This window comes from Portunus trituberculatus, chromosome 32 (genome assembly GCF_017591435.1).
Source record: "Portunus trituberculatus isolate SZX2019 chromosome 32, ASM1759143v1, whole genome shotgun sequence".
Taxonomy (NCBI): domain Eukaryota; kingdom Metazoa; phylum Arthropoda; class Malacostraca; order Decapoda; family Portunidae; genus Portunus; species Portunus trituberculatus.
Window position 1 is genome coordinate 9,578,640 of NC_059286.1, and position 20,000 is coordinate 9,598,639.

At 43.1% G+C, this 20,000-nt stretch overlaps 2 protein-coding genes across 12 annotated transcripts in view; both read left to right on the forward strand.

Annotated features, from left to right (window-relative positions):
* LOC123512033 (transmembrane and coiled-coil domains protein 2-like) overlaps nt 1-5,811 on the forward strand; it is a 110,062-nt gene extending 104,251 nt beyond the window's left edge. For all 9 annotated transcript variants that reach the window (XM_045268184.1, XM_045268188.1, XM_045268186.1 and 6 more), the window contains 3 exons: nt 53-274; nt 2,145-2,270; nt 2,640-5,811. In XM_045268184.1, coding sequence (XP_045124119.1) covers nt 53-274; nt 2,145-2,270; nt 2,640-2,825 — 534 coding nt within the window. In that variant the 3' untranslated portion in view covers nt 2,826-5,811. The remainder of the gene's footprint in view (nt 1-52; nt 275-2,144; nt 2,271-2,639) is intronic.
* A 1,929-nt stretch (nt 5,812-7,740) lies between these two features.
* LOC123511816 (calcium-binding mitochondrial carrier protein Aralar1-like) overlaps nt 7,741-20,000 on the forward strand; it is a 146,217-nt gene continuing 133,957 nt past the window's right edge. The window contains exons 1-2 of one of the 3 annotated variants that reach the window (XM_045267853.1): nt 7,741-7,824; nt 19,060-19,236. In XM_045267853.1, coding sequence (XP_045123788.1) covers nt 7,744-7,824; nt 19,060-19,236 — 258 coding nt within the window. In that variant the 5' untranslated portion in view covers nt 7,741-7,743. Of the gene's footprint in view, nt 7,825-11,572; nt 12,036-19,059; nt 19,237-20,000 lie in introns of those variants that run through there. The other 2 variants (XM_045267854.1, XM_045267856.1) reach the window with 2 other exon arrangements.

Below are 20,000 nucleotides of genomic sequence, written 5' to 3' on the forward strand. Positions count from 1 at the left end.
TACCATAATGTTCAGGGGAGTGGTGGCCCTGATGCCGGTGTGTTGTCCCCAGCTGGCCCTGGCTGCTGAGTTGAATGGCATGCGGGAGGGTTTGGCCGAGGAGCGCTTCAGGTGTGAGCGGTTGGAGGAGCAGGTCAATGACTTGACGGAACTACACCAGAACGAGATGGGCAACCTGGTGACAAACATGACTGACATGGAGGAGAAGGTGCAGTACCAGAGCGAGGAGCGAATCCGAGACCTTCACGAGATTGTGGAGAACTGCCACACCAGGGTGAGCACCTCAGGGAATGTGTGTGTGTGTGTGTGTGTGTGTGTGTGTGTGTGTGTGTGTGTGTGTGTGTGTGTGTGTGTGTGTGTAATTCACCTTGGTCACCTACTGGTCACCCAGCCAGTCTTCCCCATTATGGAGCGAGCTCAGAGCTCATAGACCTATCTTCGGGTACGACTGAGACCACAACACACTCCCCACACCGGGAGAGTGAGGCCACAACCCCTCGACTTACATCTTGTACCTATTTACTGCTAGGTGAACAGGGGCCACACATTAAGAGGCTTGCCCATTTGCCTCGCCGCTTACCGGGACTCAAACCCGGGCCTCTCGATTGTGAGTCAAGCGTGCTAACCACTACACTATGCGGTGTGTGTGTGTGTGTGTGTAATTCACCATGGTCGTCTACTGGTAACCTAGCCAGTCTTCCCCATTACGGAGTGAGCTCAGAGCTCATAGACCGATCTTCGGGTAGGACTGAGACCACATCACACACAACACACACCGGGAAAGCAAGGCCACAACCCCTCGAGTTACATCCCGTACCTATTTACTGCTAGGTGAACAAGGGCTACACATTAAGAGGCTTGCCCATTTGCCTCGCTGCCCCTGGGACTCGAACCCAGGCCCACTCAATTGTGAGTCGAGCGTGCTAACCACTACACTACGCGGTGTGTGTGTGTGTGTGTTTTTCACTGATTGATCTGCTGCAGTCTCTGACGAGACAGCCAGACATTACCCTACGGAACGAGCTCAGAGCTCTTTATTTCCGATCTTCGGATAGGCCTAAGACCAGGCACACACCACACACCGGGACAACAAGGACACAACTTCTCGATTTACATCCCATACCTACTCACTGCTAGGTGAACAGGGGCTACACGTGAAAGGAGACACACTCAAATATCTCCACCTGGCCGGGGAATCGAATCCCGGTCCTCTGGCTTGTGAAGCCAGTGTGTGTGTGTGTGTGTGTGTGTGTGTGTGTGTGTGTGTGTGTGTGTGTGTGTGTGTGTGTGTGTGTGTGTGTGTAATTCACTTCGGTCGCCTGCTGGTCATCCAGCCAGTCTTCCCCCATTACGGAGCGAGCTCAGAGCTCATAGACCGATCTTCGGGTAGGACTGAGACCACATCAACACACTCCACACACCGGGAAAGCGAGACCACAACCCCTCGAGTTACATCCCATACCTATTTACTGCTAGATGAACAGGGGCCACACATTAAGAGGCTTGCCCATTTGCCTTGCCACGCCGGGATTCGAACCCAGCCCTCTCGAGTGTGTGTGTAATTCACCATGGTCATCTGCTGGTCACCCAGCCAGCCTTCCCCATTACGGAGCAAGCTCAGAGCCATAGATCAATCTTTGGGTAGGACTGAGACCACAACACACTGCACACACCAGGAAAGTGAGGCCAAAAACCCCTCGAGTTACATCCCTTACCTACTTGCTGCTGGGTGTGTGTGTGTGTGTGTGTGTGTGTGTGTGTGTGTGTGTGTGTGTGTGTGTGTTGGGTGGATCTTGGCCTTCACTCTATTCCAAACAGTACAACACAATGATAGAGAAGTCTGTGTCTTCTCTCCCTGGATCCTGAACAGTACAGCTACAGACACATGTGTAAAGGATAGTTTCTTGGCCTTTTTAGGGTCCTGAGCTTTAATAGCACACATTAAGGAAATGTAACTGTGCGTGGGTTGTTTTAGAGCTTACTTACAGCCCTAACCAAGTCAATTACATAAATACCAACCAGTAGCTCACTCATACCTGTTCATACCTGACAGGAAATTTTTTAGTTCCCTAGCGGTCTGTGTCTCGCCTGCCCACTGGTGGCATCTTTTGCATCGGGTATTGAAACAGCGTCTCCCTCCACAGATCTCCCGCATGGAGCACCAGCAAGCCCAGCAGCAGCAGCAGTACCTCACCCTGGAGGGCCTCGAGAACAGCAACGCCCGGGCTGTGTTTGTCAAGCTCATCAATGTGCTCCTCACTGTCCTGCAGGTGTGTGTGTGTGTGTGTGTGTGTGTGTGTGTGTGTGTGTGTGTGTGTGTGTGTGTGTGTGTGTGTGTGTGTGTGTGTTTTATTAATCTCTCTCTCTCTCTCTCTCTCTCTCTCTCTCTCTCTCTCTCTCTCTCTCTCTCTCTCTCTCTCTCTCTCTCTCTCTCTCTCTCTCTCTCTCTACCATAGCAGCACAGCATGTCCCCCACAGTACAGTTACAAACCACACACACACACACACACACACACAGTCCTTCACAGCCTGACTCACACTCCCAGCATCCCCAGCAGCCTACAGTCCACACTCACTCCCTCTCCACCCAGTACCAATGAAGTTGCTGAACAGTGAAATGATATGATGGTGTGTTTCAGGTGCTGCTGCTGGTGGTGGCGACAGTGGCCAACATCCTGACGCCGCTGCTGCAGACGCGTTCCCGTCTCATAGCCACCATCACCATCGTTCTCCTGGTGGTGTTCGTCTACATACAGCTGCCTGAGCTGAGGGAGATATGGCTGGGCGCCGTGGAGCGCTACCGTCAGCTCTTCTCCTTCGTGTAGGATGGCCGTGCCGTACCCTGGCCAAGCTGACAGGCAGGGCGCCAGCTTCCTCTGCTGCACCAGGTCCTGCTGGGAAGTTAGAGGAAGTTCTGAGTGAGTTCATTCACTCAGCTTTCTCTCCACAGTAGTTTAGTTGAACCATCACAAGCAAGAGAGTCATATTGACTCCCTCGCTCAAATGTTTTTAGAGGACTTAAGTGACTTAAGTCTGCTGCTGTGAACTGTACTAGGATCAGCACAAGGAAACCGCACCGTTTTTAAAGTGGATGTGTCGAGCATCACCGTAGACTTTGTGGAATAGTCTTGATGAATTACAGAACAGTGGTCATGAGGTGAACAGTGTTCTTCAGTTGTGGCAGTGACAGTTGCCAGTGACAGAACGCCCCGTGACGGGCGGTGACAGAGTGGGAGCGAGTGTGTCGGCTCCTTGAGTGGCCTGGACAACTGGACAACACTGTGGTGACGTGATGGAGGGTTGGGGCAGGGCTTATGTGATAGTTCATACCAAAGTTGGGAACAGCTTGTGCATTCCCTTTACTCTCTTCCTCTCCTCTCTCTTCTGCTCAGGCCATCGGGTGTAGCCTTGCGGTACTCACAGACCGGCAGGGCAGGTGTTTGCAGGAGGCATCTCTGTTGTCACCCTGGCACAAAACCACTCGCTGCAACATGCCATAGATCAGCCCAACATCTTGCTTCTATGGGATGCACATCAGACCTTGGAATCACATGTTCCTGCCAATAGTTTGTAACAATAAGGGCCCCGTTTTGCCAGGGCTGACCACAGAGACGTCACCCACAGCCACCCTTCCACCCTGCCACCCTGCCAACACTACAGACTTGCTCCCCAGCTCTCTATTCCTTCCCTTCACCCTCTATCTCTGACCCCAAGCCACCTCCATCAGGCATTATTATTATTATTATTATTATTATTATTATTATTATTATTATTATTATTATTATTATTATTATTATTATTATACCACTTTTCTGTACTTCATCACTGTACATTTTCTAATTTGTTGTATGATGATGATGATAATGAGTTATTAAGATGTTGTTTGGGAATTTGGTGCTTGTGTGAGAGCAAGACACTCACCATGATACTCACACTGGCTTCTCAGTGTAGTGTGTGTGTGTGTGTGTGTGTGTGTGTGTGTGTGTGTGTGTGTGTGTGTGTGTGAGAGAGAGTGTGAGTGGAAGAGTGAGGGAGAGTGAGTCAGGATGTTGATGGTGTTGTCTTTGAAGAGTGATCCACATTGTTCACATCTTGGACTGCTTTTAACGACTGTCTTGTTTCCAAAATTTCCATTACAACAAGAGTAGCATCAACACGTGTTTTTCATTGAGTGGTGCGCCCTGTGACGTCCTCAAATCATTAGTCTCTCAAGGAGTTTATTCAAACATTTGACATGGGTCAGTGAGTTCATCAGGAATAGCCTATGAAATTTAAGGATGGATTTCCTATAGCAATAATTTAAAGTTTAAGGTAAGAAGCTGCAAATTGATATTCAAATAGTAAAGCAAAATATGAAAACCCAAACTCTAAAGCAATATTCCAAAAATTAAGGTGTTAAAAGTATATTTTAAACTGGTAGAGAGGTAAAGTCTAAGGCACCTGAACTCCTGTTGTTCTTGTGTTCTCTTCAAAAGGAAGGAAAATACTGCACATCATTTGAGGCATTGTATGGTTACACACTCCAGCAACTTTTGGAACGAGAAGCTTATAGAAGTAGAGTTGCCTTGTACTTACATCCACTCATGTACCACCTTGTGTTTGGCCCACTGCTTAGACCCTAAGATCCATATTCATGCCTGTTCCTAACTGTGACAGAAGCAATGCAGACACTGCTGCACTGTAACTGGATGCTGCAGTCCACCTGATGCCTGGCAGTGCTGTGAAGGGAACAGGTTCATCTTCACAGCAGTGGTGGTGGTGGTGGTAGTGCAAGTGTTTGTCCCATCCCGGCCAGTGCAGATATTACAGGCACTCTCTCTCCCTCCATCCATGAGCCAAGGTATTACTGAGGCGCTGGTCTGCTGCCTCACAAGGGACAAGAGGAGCGCCCTACTGCCCCACGCACCAGCCTCCACCACCAACACCACCACTACCCTCCCTCAGGATCACACCTCCACATCCTGGGGCCGGTGGTGTGTGGGCATGTAGGACAGCCTGTGTCAGGTGTGGGGCTGATTGCGCGTGTGCATTGCAGTCGCTGTTATGAACTCCATTGAGTACGGGTGTGTGTCGTGTGTGGGAAGCCGGCCGAGGCTTGGGCCGGCAGTTAACGTCTTATTATATGTTTTCATAGATTATAATACTGTAGGGAGGAGCATAGTAATGTGCGAGAATAAAGACTGTGTGGGCCTCACTGGCAGTTTATAGCCAAGCCTTCAGTATTGAGGCTCTTTGTATTTATTGTATTGTCACCCTGTGTACATTTATAACATTGTGGGTCTGTTGGTTGACTCCATTATTACTATGAAGTTTTGGGGCCAGTTTGGTATTATATTAATATGCGCCACTTGAAGTCTCAAGTATTAGAGCAGCATTAGGCCCCAGTGTGACACTTGAGTATATTCCCATGTCCTGCAGATGCCTAAATCTTAGCATAACGTAGAGACACATTGGCTGTTGGATCAGTTCAGATAGGAATTCCATTTTCCACAAGTTTTTTTTGGGGTGAGGTTACCAATGGTTGCCTATTCTTGGTTACATTAAGGGAATTCTTGCTTTTTTTTCTAGTTGACTCTGTTTGGGGGAAGCAGGGTGTGGCAGGAGGAGGGTGAGCATGGCTCCCCTTGCTCCGCCCCGTCCCGCCTTGCCCGCCCCGCCCTCGGCCACTGGTGTAATGCATTACGTTTGAGATCTGACACATCTGTAAAGTTTTATTTTCAAAGTGTGCAACTTTTGAGAAATTTGAAGCATATTATATATTAATTTTAAAGATTTTTTCCTAGGAAATTTATAGTAAAGAAGAAGACACTCTGTGTGATGTTTCATTTCCCTCATGTTTATTGGTGACAATGAATGGGCTGAGCATGACAGGTGGTGAACCAGACACAGAGAGTGAGGACAGACAGTGCTGCTCAACCCTGCCCTTCTCTTCCCTCTGAAGGACATGCACATAGCACACCTTTACACCGCACGTGTGTGCTGTTGGCCTCAAGCTTCACACCACATGGGCAACTAGAACAGGCCACACACACATAGTGTCTTCTTCACACAAAGCATGTTCAACTAAATGACAGCTAACCAAGCAGTCAGTTATCATGGTTTACCACTGGCCTGGTGCTGGTGATCCTCGTCGCCGCCAATCGCCTGATGCACATGACCCTACCCAGCACCTCGCTAAGTTGCGTCACTGCAACACAGGTGTGAGTTGTGAAATAATGGCTGCAAGTCAGAACACCATTTTATCATTCATGAACCAACCCTTACTGAAACAACGCACAGATATATGGCAACAGCTTCTTTAGGTATTGGAAACCATAACACACACACACACACACAGCTATGTAAGCATAAGAAAGTGAGGGAAGCTGCAAGAGGCTGTCAGGCCTACACATGGTAATCATGTATGAGCAAAGCTACTACTATCTAACATCCCCATCCATAATTTTGTCTAATCGTTTAAAGCTCCTTATTAATCAGGCACTAATAACATGATTACTGAGTCCGTTCCATTCATCAACCACTCTCCTTGCAGTTCCTTCCCATTTCTTTCTTAAACCTGAGTTTCTCAAGCTTAAACCCATTATTTATGGTCCTATATTGGCTACTGATCCAAAAAACTTTGCTCATGTCCCCCTTTGTTATAACCTCTAGATGTACGTACTTCTATCAGCTCCCTCAACCTACGTGTCTCGTTTCGTAGGGAATATCCATCAGCCCCTATACCTTTTAGATAGTCTGCTTAATTTGCACTGTTTCTAATAGACTTATATCCTTACTATAATATGGAGACCAGATCTGTACCGCATAATCTAGGTAGGTAGCGTATGTCAATGGCCATCCCACATGATCTGCCAATAACTTTAGTGCACGGCAAGTCTTCAGTACTTAAGAGTAAAATGGTAAAAGACTGGTCCCACCGTCATCCGGCATCAATAGTATTATAACCTGGCATCGCCATGACGAAACAAGTAGGTAAGTCGTTTTGGTGATGGTGGTAGTGGTGGCGCTCTCTCTCTCTCTCTCTCTCTCTAAGTATTTGTGTATATGTATGAAGAATTAGATATGGAAATATGGAAGGATGAAATAAGGAAACAAGAGGGTTGAGGGTTAACACACCAATCATTATACATACATATATACACCGTTGGAGTTGCTTCCTCAAACACACACACACACATCCAACATGCACCGCGGCGCCAGTTTGTGGAGTGTAACGTTAACATCACCACACCACCATTACCACGTACCACAGTTCCACCACTAGAGACCACCGCCACCAGACAACCACAACACCATACAATTACATACTAGTATACAAATTACATGGGTCTATTGATCACAACACCATTACAAGCACCACCATTAGTAATATTATTGCACACACACACACACATTTCTTCCTGTACCAAGCTTAAGGACCACCATCGAGCGACTTCATCTCAGTCCACCTCACTTTACCTCAGGTGCCATTGGTTAACTGGGTAGCTTTTTTTGTTATTGTCTTATTTTTTAGGGTTTCGTTGCATCGGAGAGTGGAAACAGCGGGAAATTTGGGCAGATAATGAAAGGTAAACAAAACAAGCAATCAGTCAGCTTAGGGGAAGGCAGGTCGTCCCTATCATCAGTTATTATTGGCTTCATTTCTCATTCATTGTAAGACAAACTTGGTTCACAGTGGAGCCACCTGCCTATCATTATATCGTATCACATCATTTAGACTTGATATGGTCATATTTTGGTGTGATGAGAAGCAGGATGGCTGCCCACCCGCCAGCCGGTCGAGTGCAGGTGCCGCCTTGGAGCTCCGCCCACCCGCTGGTTCAAGTACGTTTTGTTATCTTTTTTTCTAACACCATTGCTCGGTTTTTGTATTAGGTTTTTAGGGTTTCCATGAATCTTTCGTTGCTGCTGAAGTGTTTTCTGAGCTTCTGTTTGGTAAATATATGGCGTTTAGTTGTGTTTTGAGGGGTAAGTATGAGCTGTTTTAGCGGTCAAAAAAACCATCTCGGCATTGGGAAAATTTTTATTTCAAGCTATAGCTGGGCCTTTATAGTATCATATAATGACCCATGCTCTTTTAAATGTGTCACACTGCCACTGAGTGAAAAATGTGGGTTTTGTAATGTTGTTTAGTGGTCGTAAATGTGAATTATATAAATTTAGTTTAATTTGTTTACGTTTCTGGTTCAGTGTCCAGTTTGTTGTAGAATGCCTTAAAAGATACCTCAGACTCTGTACAATGTGTTAGCATACTCGCCGATTGAAAATGGCTAGATTTTGCAAGAGTTTTTAATGGGTTTAGATTTTTATAGTATTTTTTTACATTTTTATATTTCATTTGTTTACTTCTGGTTGTAGGTGAGTGTTGGATGCCTGAGAGGGTCGTTCATAAAGTGAAATATTTTTCAGTAGACATGTCAGTTGAAAATGTCTGGACGTTTAACTACATTCACTATTGAAAGTGTTTTGATACTTTTATTATATTTAATTTAGACAATTCTTTAATACTATTTAGGCTAGAGGTGATTTGATGTTGTGGATATTAATTAAAGTATTCATTAAATCACAGAATATTAAGCATTTGGGTCTGGCTTCATTTTTTCTATAAGTCAATTTTGAAATGAGTTCCGTTACGTACGTAAAATCACCAACGGTCACCAGCCCGCCTGCCTGCCGGCTGTGTTTAGCTAATATTTGGCAGACTTAGCATTCTTTTGAATGTTTTCCCATCACTGATGTCACTAAATGGAGCCACATGACTATATTTGGTTATCAGCTGTTGCAATACATCTGCTATTGGCGGGTGTTGGTGTGGTGAAGAATTAAATCAGGCAGAACGGTGAAGGCGGTGTTTTCGAGAGCACCGGCAGCTGTCTCCACATCTACGCAAATGTCACTTGATCGTCCTACTTGTGTGTCTGTGTCAAATTTACCATCCTCTTCCTCCTTCACCATTGGTACACTCATACCTTCTCCAACTTTTCTTCCTCCTCCTCCTCCTTAAACCCCATCCTCTTCCTCGTATTGTGGGATATTTTGAGTGTGTTTTGGATATATTTAGTGTGTTTCGTGCAAGTGTGGTGTTTTGGGCGTATTTTTTGTGTGTTTGAGTGTATTAAGAGTGGTCGTAATCTTACACGAAGATCTGTTATGAGCGCTGATCGCCACTAATACGGGTGAAAGGCTAACCACGCACTGCATGGTGGTCGCCTGTGTGTGTGTGCACTGTTTGATCTGCTGCAGTCTCTGATGAGACAGCCAGACGTTACCCTACGGAACGAGCTCAGAGCTCATTATTTCCGATCTTGGGATAGGCCTGAGACCAGGCACACACCACACACCGGGACAACAAGGTCACAACTCCTCGATTTACATCCCGTACCTACTCACTGCTAGGTGAACAGGGGCTACACGTGAAAGGAGACACACCCAAATATCTCCACCTGGCCGGGGAATCGAACCCCGGTCATCTGGCTTGTGAAGCCAGCGCTCTAACCACTGAACTACCGGGCCGTGTGTGTGTGTGTGTGTGTGTGTGTGTGAGAGAGAGAGAGAGAGAGAGAGAGTGTGTGTGTGTGTAATTCACCTCGGCTGCCTGCTGGTCACACAGCCAGTCTTACCCATTACGGAGCGAGCTCAGCAGAGCTCATAGACCTATCTTCGGGTAGGAGTGAGACCACATCAGCACACGACACACCGGGAAAGCGAGGCCACAACCCCTCGAGTTATATTCCGTACCTATTTACTGCTAGGTGAACTTTAAGAGGCTTGCCCATTTGCCTCGCCGCTTACCGGGACTCAACCCGGGCCTCTCGATTGTGAGTCGAGCGTGCTAACCACAACACTACGCGGTGTGTGTGTGTGTGTGTGTGTGTGTGTTACTTATACAACTAGATAGAATAATACACACTCTCACATGCGTCCACCAAGCAAACTTCACTGCTGGATCGTGTCACCTGCCATTAAACAGTACTAAAATGAAAAGGTCTGCTCTCTCTCTCTCTCTCTCTCTCTCTCTCTCTCTCTCTCTCTCTCTCTCTCTCTCTGTGTGTGTGTGTGTGTGTGTGTGTGTGTGTGTGTGTGTGTGTGTGTGTGTGTGTGTGTGTAGTTACAGAGTTTTTAAAGATGAAATGGATAAAGAGAGAGGAGGCGGGGTTTGGATGGGTGTGCAAGGGTCTGTGCTGTTTATGGCGAAGAAGTAAGTGAATAAATCATACTAAATATTTTTATTTTCACTAGTAGATAGTATGACACACACACACACACACACACACACACACACACACACACACACACACACACACACACACGGCCCGATAGCTCAGTGGTTAGAGCGCTGGCTTCACTAGCCAGAGGACTTGGGTTCGATTCCCCGGCCGGGTGGAGATATTTGTGTGTGTCTCCTTTCACCTAGCAGTGAGTAGGTACGGGATGTAAATCGAGGAGTTGTGACCTTGCTGTCCCGGTGTGTGGTGTGTGCCTGGTCTCAGACCTATCCGAAGATCGGAAATAATGTGAGCTCTGAACTCGTTCCGTAGGGTAACGTCTGGCTGTCTCGTCAGAGACTGCAGCGGATCAAACAGTGAATTACACACACACACACACACACACACACACACACACACAGTTCTTAAGACCTTCCACATGGTTCAAAATTTCCTGCCCCTCTCATCTGTGTGTCGCTCTATTCTCAACTCACCCACTCTTCCCTCCCTCCATATAAAACTGGAGCGTTGCAGAGCTAAAAAGAACACGAGGATGTCCAGAGAGGTAGTCAGACTTTTGTGAGTGACTGTACCAGTTTCTGTGTGCCCAAGATTTTATTGAAAACAGTACCCACACATCGCGTGAAAGGTGTGCGTCTGAAGATGCTCACATTCCAAGCGCTTGCCTATACCTGAAAAGGACGCCTTACAGCTTACAAACTCAGCTGCTCAGGTAGGATTTGAGCACGTGCGGCCGCCACATCACGTGCCACAATCAGCTGTGAGGAGTTGCCAGGTAGCCGCCACATACCGAATAGGAAATTATTTGGAGTTGAAACGTTGGTGTCATGACTTGCAGACCTGGGTAACATCTTGAAAGCTATTATTTTTTTCGCTATAAAGATTCACTATTGGATATGAGAATGCTATCCTAATGACAGTAGAGATGAGGCTGGAGTTAATAAGCAAGGCGGGAGGCATGATAAGCACCGCAGAGACATATAGTGCTGGTTTTAACGATAGTCACAATGAAATGCATGTAACAATCGGCAGGGAAATATCTTAAAACATAATACACAGGAGGAAGGAGAGTTGGTAGTAGACAAGGTGCAAGAGGCAGAAAAGGACGAGGAGGACGAGTAGGGGGGGAGTGGAGAGAAAGAGTAGGGGGAGGAGGGAGAAGGGAAAGAGATGATACATGAGAATAAAGACTGAGACATTTAATAGGGTAGGTGGCGAATGTTGTTGTATCGATGGGGTGAATGAGGAAGGGAATGCATGTATTGGATGGCAGTATTGTGTTGGATAGTGAGAGATGGCAGTCAAGCACAGGTTCCAGTAATGTTGGCCGCGCCGGTTAGTGCAATCTGAACCGTGTCTCAGGAGGGGCGCCGCTTTATTCTGTCTCCCTCTGCTGCTTATTTAGGGCCTCATCACGCTAAGCACCATGGGAGCGACTTAAATCAGCCTCGACGAGAACTCCAAGTATTGCATAATTCATACATCTCGCGAGCCCGTGGCCGAAAAACAAAAGAGCATCAGTTACTGTGCACTGAGGGCGCTTAAGTACCTAATCCTGTGGCCAATAATAGTGTTAGATACTATTAACCCAAACTGGACCCTGTTGTACCAAGATCCTTCGGTCGCTTGTAGAAAATCATCAGAAAATCAGGAGAAATTGCCAGAAAATCGGGAGAAAATTGGATTGTTTACCTGCGCCTGGTACTCACGTGGGAAGCACCAAAGTGTTTGCAAAGGTCCAGATTCTGCCCTACTAAGTGTAAAGTGAGAATGGCTGACTTCGCCTCGGATAACTCAGCCAACGACACGGTAAATATGAGTCTTTTTGCGTGTTTGGGGGCGTGGTATGGGCGTGTGTGGCGTGTGTTTGCTGGTGTTTGCCAAATTGTGTGGGTTGTCTGCTCATGCGCGTCTCCCGGCCTGTCTGTATGTTTGTCTTCCTCACCTCCCTCACCCATCACTCATTGCATCACACACTCACTCGGGTTATGAGAAGATGACGCGGATGGGAATGAGTTGAGCTGAAATTGTCTACTAACTCACTCACTCACTCTCACTTACTCACTCACCTTGCTTTCACCTTGCTCTCTTACTCACTCACCTTGCATTCACCTTGCCCTCCAAACACTCATCACAAGGTATTCATCCACTCACTCACTGTTTCCTGGCTGAATAAACACTCGCCACTCACTCATGTATTCCTTCTGTCCTCTCGTTATAAGGTTAAACTCATTGTCTTATTCATTCTTTGCTTTATTCACTCTCATTTATTGCCTTGTTCACTCTCAATGTCCCACTCTCTCATTCACTGCCTTATTCACTCTTATTCATTATCTTACTCTCACTCATTGCCTTTCTCATTCATTCCCTATCTCTCTCACACACTCACTCACTCATTTTCTTACTCTCACTATCTCTCATTCATTTCCTTGCTTACTCACTCATTCACTTACTCTCTCCTCATCATTTACTCACTCACTCTCAGACTCTCATTAAGACAGTTTTTAAAGCCCTGATGGATGGTTATTACAATTCAGCAGGGTGTGTCTTGGTTCCTTAATGACAGGAATTCTCATCCAGATGTCACTGAATCACCGACACACTGCACTGCTTGAGATGATGCATTGATGTTGATGCATTTTGTCTCATTGGTGGAGATAAGGATCCTCGTCAACCCCTTCAGTACTGGGATGCATTTTGAGGTTTATGTACGATTAGGCCATTTTATTGACATTAGGAAGGGTCTATGGAGGTCAGAAGATTAATGGCAACAGTCTTCACCATTTTAATCCCCCACATAAGTTTCTGAAGCTGTGTAAAATCACTAAATAGTAAGCACAGTGAATATGGAAACATGTCATGGTACTGAAGGGGTTAAGTATCCTAAGAATACTAGTAGCATTACTTGTTGGTATATTAAAGGGATGAGTAAGGTGTTGATGGGTTTGAGGCTGTTGTGTGGTGTGGTGTGGTGTGCTGGTAGGTGTTTACTAGTGTGATAAGGGGAGGACAGTCATGACGGCTTTCTTTCGCTACAGTGGTGATGAATGCAGTATAGTTCCCCATAGAAAATAAAGCTTTATTCATCTTTTCTAAATAAGGTTACTTTTCTCATGATTTTTACCCATTTATTTATCATTGTTACTTGATATCCTTAGTTTCCTGTGTGGGGCTGGACAGCTGATGGGTGTGTCAGTCTTTGTGGCTACTGATGGCTTGTTCCTGATGTGTGGCCTGCTCTTGTTGTCGCCACACTAGAGTAGTAAAGACTAGGCCCATAGTGTCTGGAGGGGGCAGACTCACTTTAGAAAGGCTGCAAGTCCTGAACACTTGCAGACTCTGCAGCACACTTGAATATGAAATTTTGAGAGAAAATTGTCCCCAGACTCCCTAATCTCTGTTGCCAAGTGTTCAGATGATTTGATTGTCAGTGGAATACTAGTGAAGGCTGTGCATATTGAAAACTTCTTCAAATAGTTATCTGAAGATGTTTACCTAGAGTGAATGATAAGACACATAAAGATATAGTTTCAGGTAATATGTGTATGTCACTCTGGCTTGCTGTGAGATACTGTTTGGCCAGAGTGTGCAGCAGGCAAAGCTAGGTAAAGGTTAATATTGTTGGCAAAGACATAAATCTTGCAGGTGACTAGAGATCTCATGAATCCTGAGGAAGCTGACACTTAACCTCTTCAATATTAGGGTACAGTTTTAACTTGAGATTTGTTTACATTTGGACCATTTTATTGACATTGGGAAGGGTCTATGGAGGTTGCAAAATTAATGGCCACAGTCTTCACTATTTTAATTCCCCCACCTAAGTTTCTGAAGCTGTATAAAATCACCAAATAGTAAGCACAATGAATATGGAAACACGTCATGATACTGAAGGGGTTAACCTCCACAGAACACTTGGCTCAGGAATGATAACACCGAGAAAATAGTGTGTCTTAGAGAGTAAAGACAAGAAAACCTTCCTTACATTAGATTTGTGTGAGTTCTTGGGCTTTTGTTCCTCCTTTGTGATCCTTTGTGGGTGAGATCAGAGAGCAGCATCCGAGCGTGGCGAGATGACCAGCGCTGACTCGGTTTTGATGGTGATAATGGAAAGAAAAGCATTTAAATCTTGTGCAGAAAGGAACAGTTGCTTTAGATTGGCTTGTATTTCTCAAACACTACTGTGCTTCACCTCCACTATTTCAAAGGCTTTATTTAAATTTACGCAAGTTTTTTTAAGGTGTTTTTTATGTTTCTAGAGACAGTGTGACAAGATTTCTACATTATTAACTGGAGAAACACTCTTGAAAATCACGCCAATCATCTCTGTGGCCATGGAAAACAGTCTGGTGAGAGAGCAGAGAATTTCTAAGGTGTTTTTACAGTTCTAGAGACAGAGTGACAAGATTTCTACATTATTAACTGGAGAAACACACTTGATAACCCAGCTGATCATCTCTGTGGCCTTGAAAAATAGTGGTGAAAGAGCAGAGTATTTTTAAGGTGTTTTTATAGTTCTAGAGATAGAATGACAAGATTTCTACACTATTAACTGGAGAAACACTCATAATAACCCGGCTGATCATCTCCGTGGCCTTGAAAAATAGTCTGGTGAGAGAGCAAAGCACTTGTGAACATGGACCATTGTGTTTGTGTTCCTGCGAGGCATCAGTTGTGTATTAAGTAATGTGTGCTTATGTGTCAAGGAATTTACATTAACCTTCAGCAGAATGAGAAAAAAGGTTCATCGCATGACTGAGATATCTTTGCCTCACAGATCAATGTTGCCAAGGTTGTGTGAAAGGCAGGCAATACTCTCTGTGGTACTGCTTTATTCATGTGTGTGTGTGTGTGTGTGTGTTGACCTAGTTTCATCTGCTTGCAATATACAAAGCTACTCTTCTGGTTCTGTATGTGAATCTATTTTTATCTGACCTTACCTTTAGTGTGTGTGTGTGTGTGTGTGTGTGTGTGTGTGTGTGTGTGTGTGTGTGTGTGTGTGTGTGTGTGTTGCATTATACATAAAATGAGAAAGCACTTTTTATGTTATTTCCTTATCTCCGTTAGTCACATTCCTTTAGTGTGTGTGTGTGTGTGTGTGTGCATTATACAGAAAGAACACACTTTATACAATAGCGTTTCCTTATAGTTGCTCATTTCTTCAGACACACATACACTCATTGCACTTCCTCCATCCCTGTTTGTGTGTGTAGTTATGCTGTGCTCCCTGTCACCCTGCCCTCAATTATTCAGCTTGGCTTCCAGTGGCTGAGCATTGCCTGTTTCTATCACTGAGTCTGCTGCTCTTGTAGGGAAGGCTTTCTTATATGTGTAGTCTCCCTGTCCTTGTGTTTCTTATTAGATGATTTTGTGAAGAAGTTGAGTTTTATTACATACTTTTTCTTTTTTCTTATTTTTTTTTTATAATTTTGTGAGGAAGTTCAGTTTTGTGAAGAAGTTGAGTTCAGGTACTTTATTCTTCTGCTTGTCTCTTTTTTTTTTTTTTTTTTTTTTTTTTTTGGATAATTTTGTTAGGAAGTTCAGTTTTTCTACTTTATGGGTATTTTTTTGTGATGAAGTGAAGTTTAGATAGATTTTGTAATGTTTTTATGGTGAGGTTGAGCTTTCCTCTATCCTAGACTGTGTTTGTGGTGAGAAAGTCAAGTTTTCTTATAATTTTCAAGTAGCTATTTATGTGATGAAATGAAGTTTGGTCAGATTTTCTTTTATTGATTTATGGTGAAGTTTTTTCCCTCTATCCTTGGCAGCTTTTTTGGTGAGAAAGTGAAGTTTCCCTATATTTTCAGGTATTTTATGATGAGATGAAGTTTGGCTTGATTTTTTTATGAATTTATGGTGGATGGTAAATTTTCCTACATTCTAGACAGTTTTTGTGGCAAGAATGTCAAGTTTTCCTATATTTTCAAGTATTTATGTGATGAAGTAAAGTCAGATTTTTCAATGATTTTTTTGGTGAAGACGTTAAGTTTTCCTACAATCTAGACAGTTTTATGGCAAGAAAATCAAGTTTTCCTGTATTTTCAAGTATTTATATGATGAAATAAAGTTTAGCTAGATTTTTAGTGGTTTTATGGTGAAGAAGTCAAGTTTTCCTACAATCTCGACAGTTTTTTGTGGCGAGAAAGTAAAGTTTTCCTACAATCTAGACCAAATTTGTATTGAGCAGGTCAAATTTTCCTACATTTTAGTATTTCTAGTAGTGAATAAGTAACAGACATAAGGATAAGCACAGTTTGAGGAGTGATTCATGTATTGTGTTGAGGCTGAGGTCATTTTCCTATAAGAGTATGCAATAGTGAGTGATGGTGAGATGGTGAGGGCAAGTCAGTGATGGGATGGTGAGAGTGATCTGTATATCTGAGAGACAGAGGCTTTTTATGCATGGCAGTAAACACCTTCTAGGATTGAGCAACAAGAGATAGTGAGAGAGACAGATAAGGGTGAGGGTGAGGCATAGAGGCAGGTGATAAGAGAGACAGACAGTGAGAGATAAGGGAGTGGAGACAGTGACCTGTTGATGTTGTTGATGTAGAAGGGAAAAAGAGGTGATGCATTGATGTAACAACCCTTTCAGTACCATGACATGTTTTTCATAGTTACTTTTCTTACTATTTGGTGATTTTATACAGCTTCAGAAACTTATATGGAGGAATGAAGTAGTGAAGACTCTAGCCATTAATCTCCTGACCTCCATAAACCTTTCCTAATGTAAATAAAATCGTCTAATCATACCGAAACACATGGTAAAAATCCGTCCCTGTACTGAATAAGTTACTGTAATAATATTTTAACTTAATTTTTGTCTTTATTAGTTTCCTCTGAAAAAATAATGAACTACTCAGATTGTTATTATTTCATCGTGTTTTCAATTTAGTGGTTTGAGATCTCAGTGTTTGTATAAAAGAAGAGGAAAGAGTTGAAAGTGTTAGCTTGATTATTAGTATGCTTTATTTTATGCTCTATTGTGGGCCTTGGAAGTTAATTAAATACTGGTAGCTAGGATAAATAATAGCAATTTTAAGTTGTTTCTGTAGAGGTATGCATGTTATTATTACTACTTTTTCTTCTTCTTCTTCATTTTCTTCTTTTCTTGTTCTTGTTCTTGTTCTTGTTCTTGTTCTTCCTTTTTCCTTGTTCTTCTTTTTGTTGTTGTTGTTGTCGTAGTAGTAGTAGTAGTAGTAGTTGTTGTTGTTGTTGTTGTTGTTGTTGTTGTTCTTCTTCTTCTTCTTCTTCTTCTTGTTCTTTTTTCTTCTTCTTCTTCTTCTTCTTCTTCTTCTTCTTCTTCTTCTTCTTCTTCTTCTTGTTATTATTATTATTTCATCCTTTCTGCAGTGACTGGCAAGGTATAATTAAAGTGTTTCTATTTCTGCCTCCTCTGACATGAATTAACCACAACATTGGTGGAATCATTGAGGTGTTCCCATGAGTAAGCATTATTTTCCTGACTTCACCTGGTTTTTTCCACTGAATGGCTGTGAAGACTTGCACATGAGTGACAGATAAGATAAGCTGATAGGCCACCTCTGTGTACACTCCCTCCTCATAAACATTAACCCCTACAGTATCAGGAGGTGTTTCCATTTTCATTCTGCTTGCTGTTTTGATTTTATATAGAAGGTTATGTTGGTGTTAGAATAGTAAAGACTGGGTGTTAATAGTAAAGACTGGCTGTTAATCTTTTGACCTCCATAAACTCTTCCTAATGGATATAAAATTGTATGTTCATGATTTTATGGTGGAAATTCAATCTCTGTAGTATCAGGAGGTGTTTTTATATTCACTCTGCTCAGTATTTCAATTTTATACAGCAGCTTATGTTGGGGTTAGCATAGTAAAGACTGGCCGTTAATCTTATGACCTCCATAGACTCTTCCTAATGAATATAAAATTGTATATTCATGATTTTATGGCGGAAATTCAATCTCTTCAGTATTAGGACACTTTTTTTCTATTGATTTTGCTTAATATTTTGATTTTATACAGCTTGGGAAACCTATGTTGGGGAAAGACTCTGGCCATTAATCTTCTGACCTCCATAAACTCTTCCTAATGCAAATAAAATTGTATGTTATAATTTTATGGCAGAAATTCAGTCTCTTCACCAGCAGGACATTTTTTCCTATTCATTCTGCTTACTATTGGGTGATTTTCTACAGCTTCAGAATAGTAAAGACTGGCCATTAACCTTCTGACCTCCATAGACCCTTCCTAATGCAAATGAAATCATGAAATACCCAAAAATCAAAGCAAAAATGTGTCTCAGTACTGAAGGGGTTAAGGAATTACTGAAGGCTTTATACATCCTTTTATTAATTCATGTCATTTTTCACTGAATGCATGTGTGGTAAAGATAAGATTGCAAGTCTCTAGTACATGTAAGTAATAACTGTGATCTTTTCCAGCATGTGTGTATGTGTGAATGCATGTTATTGTTGTTATTATTATTATTATTATTATTATTATTATTATTATTATTATTATTATTATTATTATTATTATTATTATCATTATCATCATTATTATTATTTGGGTGTTGGTGAAGAGACAAAAGATGATCATAATTTGCCTGTCTCTTTACCTTCACTCTGATCATTATTGTTGCTGTTATTGTTGCTACTGTTATTGTATTGGTGCTGCACTGCCCCCCTCACCATCCCCAGCATTCCCTCACTGCAGTACAGCCACAGCATGCATAGTGAACCCCCAGCCAAAAATGCCCCCTCCACTATTTTATTTTGCCAAAGTCCCCGACATTGAAAGCATTTACTATGATTTGTACCTTATTTGTGTTCTTTTTTGCTTGCTTTACCCACAGAGGGAGACCTTGTCCTCCCCTACCCCCACCCACACCGGCACTCTCCCTCATACCTCCTCCTCTTCCTATACCTCCTCCTCCTCCTCCTCTTCTTCTCCTCCCACATTGACTGAAAGACTGATGGCGATGGTGATGCTGGAGGCAGAGTGTCAGGCTGATGCTAAGAAATCTGGCAAGGTAAAGTGTGTCTCCCTGTTTTGTGTGTACTTACTAACACTACACTAAGGCTGACTGACTCATGTGTGTCTGTGTGTGTGTGTGTGTGTGTGTTACCTAGTTGTATATTACAGGGCTTGAGTGGGGCTCATAGTGACCTGTCTCCATATCTATATTTATCCAACTTTTCCTTAAATTTGTGCACACTTTCTGCTGCTACAGTCTCTTCACTCAATATCTGTGTGTGTGTGTGTGTGTGTGCTGGTTTTTTCATATTATTTTCTTTAGTTTAGTTTATTTGTTAACTTTTTTATTTTTTTGCATGTTTTAGTTTAACAGTTTAGAAAAAAGAAGTGATGTAGTGTGTAATGTAGTTTTATTTATGTGTGTGTGTGTGTGTGTGTGTGTGTGTGTGTGTGTGTGTGTGTGTGTGTGTGTTTAATGTATTCTATTTTAATTCTCTAAATGTAGTTTTTGTTTTTGCTTTTATGTTCTTTTTTTTATCATATTTCATTTTCAGAATTGTGTGAGTAAGGAAAATATTTTTGTAGTATCTGAATATAGTATCTGTGTGTGTGTGTGTGTGTGTGTGTGTGTGTGTGTGTGTGTGTGTGTGTGTGTGTGTGTGTGTGTGTGTGTGTTTCAAGCTATATTTCATGAGTTGTGTGGAAAGACTCATAGTGCATAGAGGGATGTGTCTATATTTACAGCCAGGTTTAAGGGTGTCATGTAGAGTGTGGGGCAAGAGTACAGAGACATTGGTGGTGTTTGGTGGTGTAGGGACA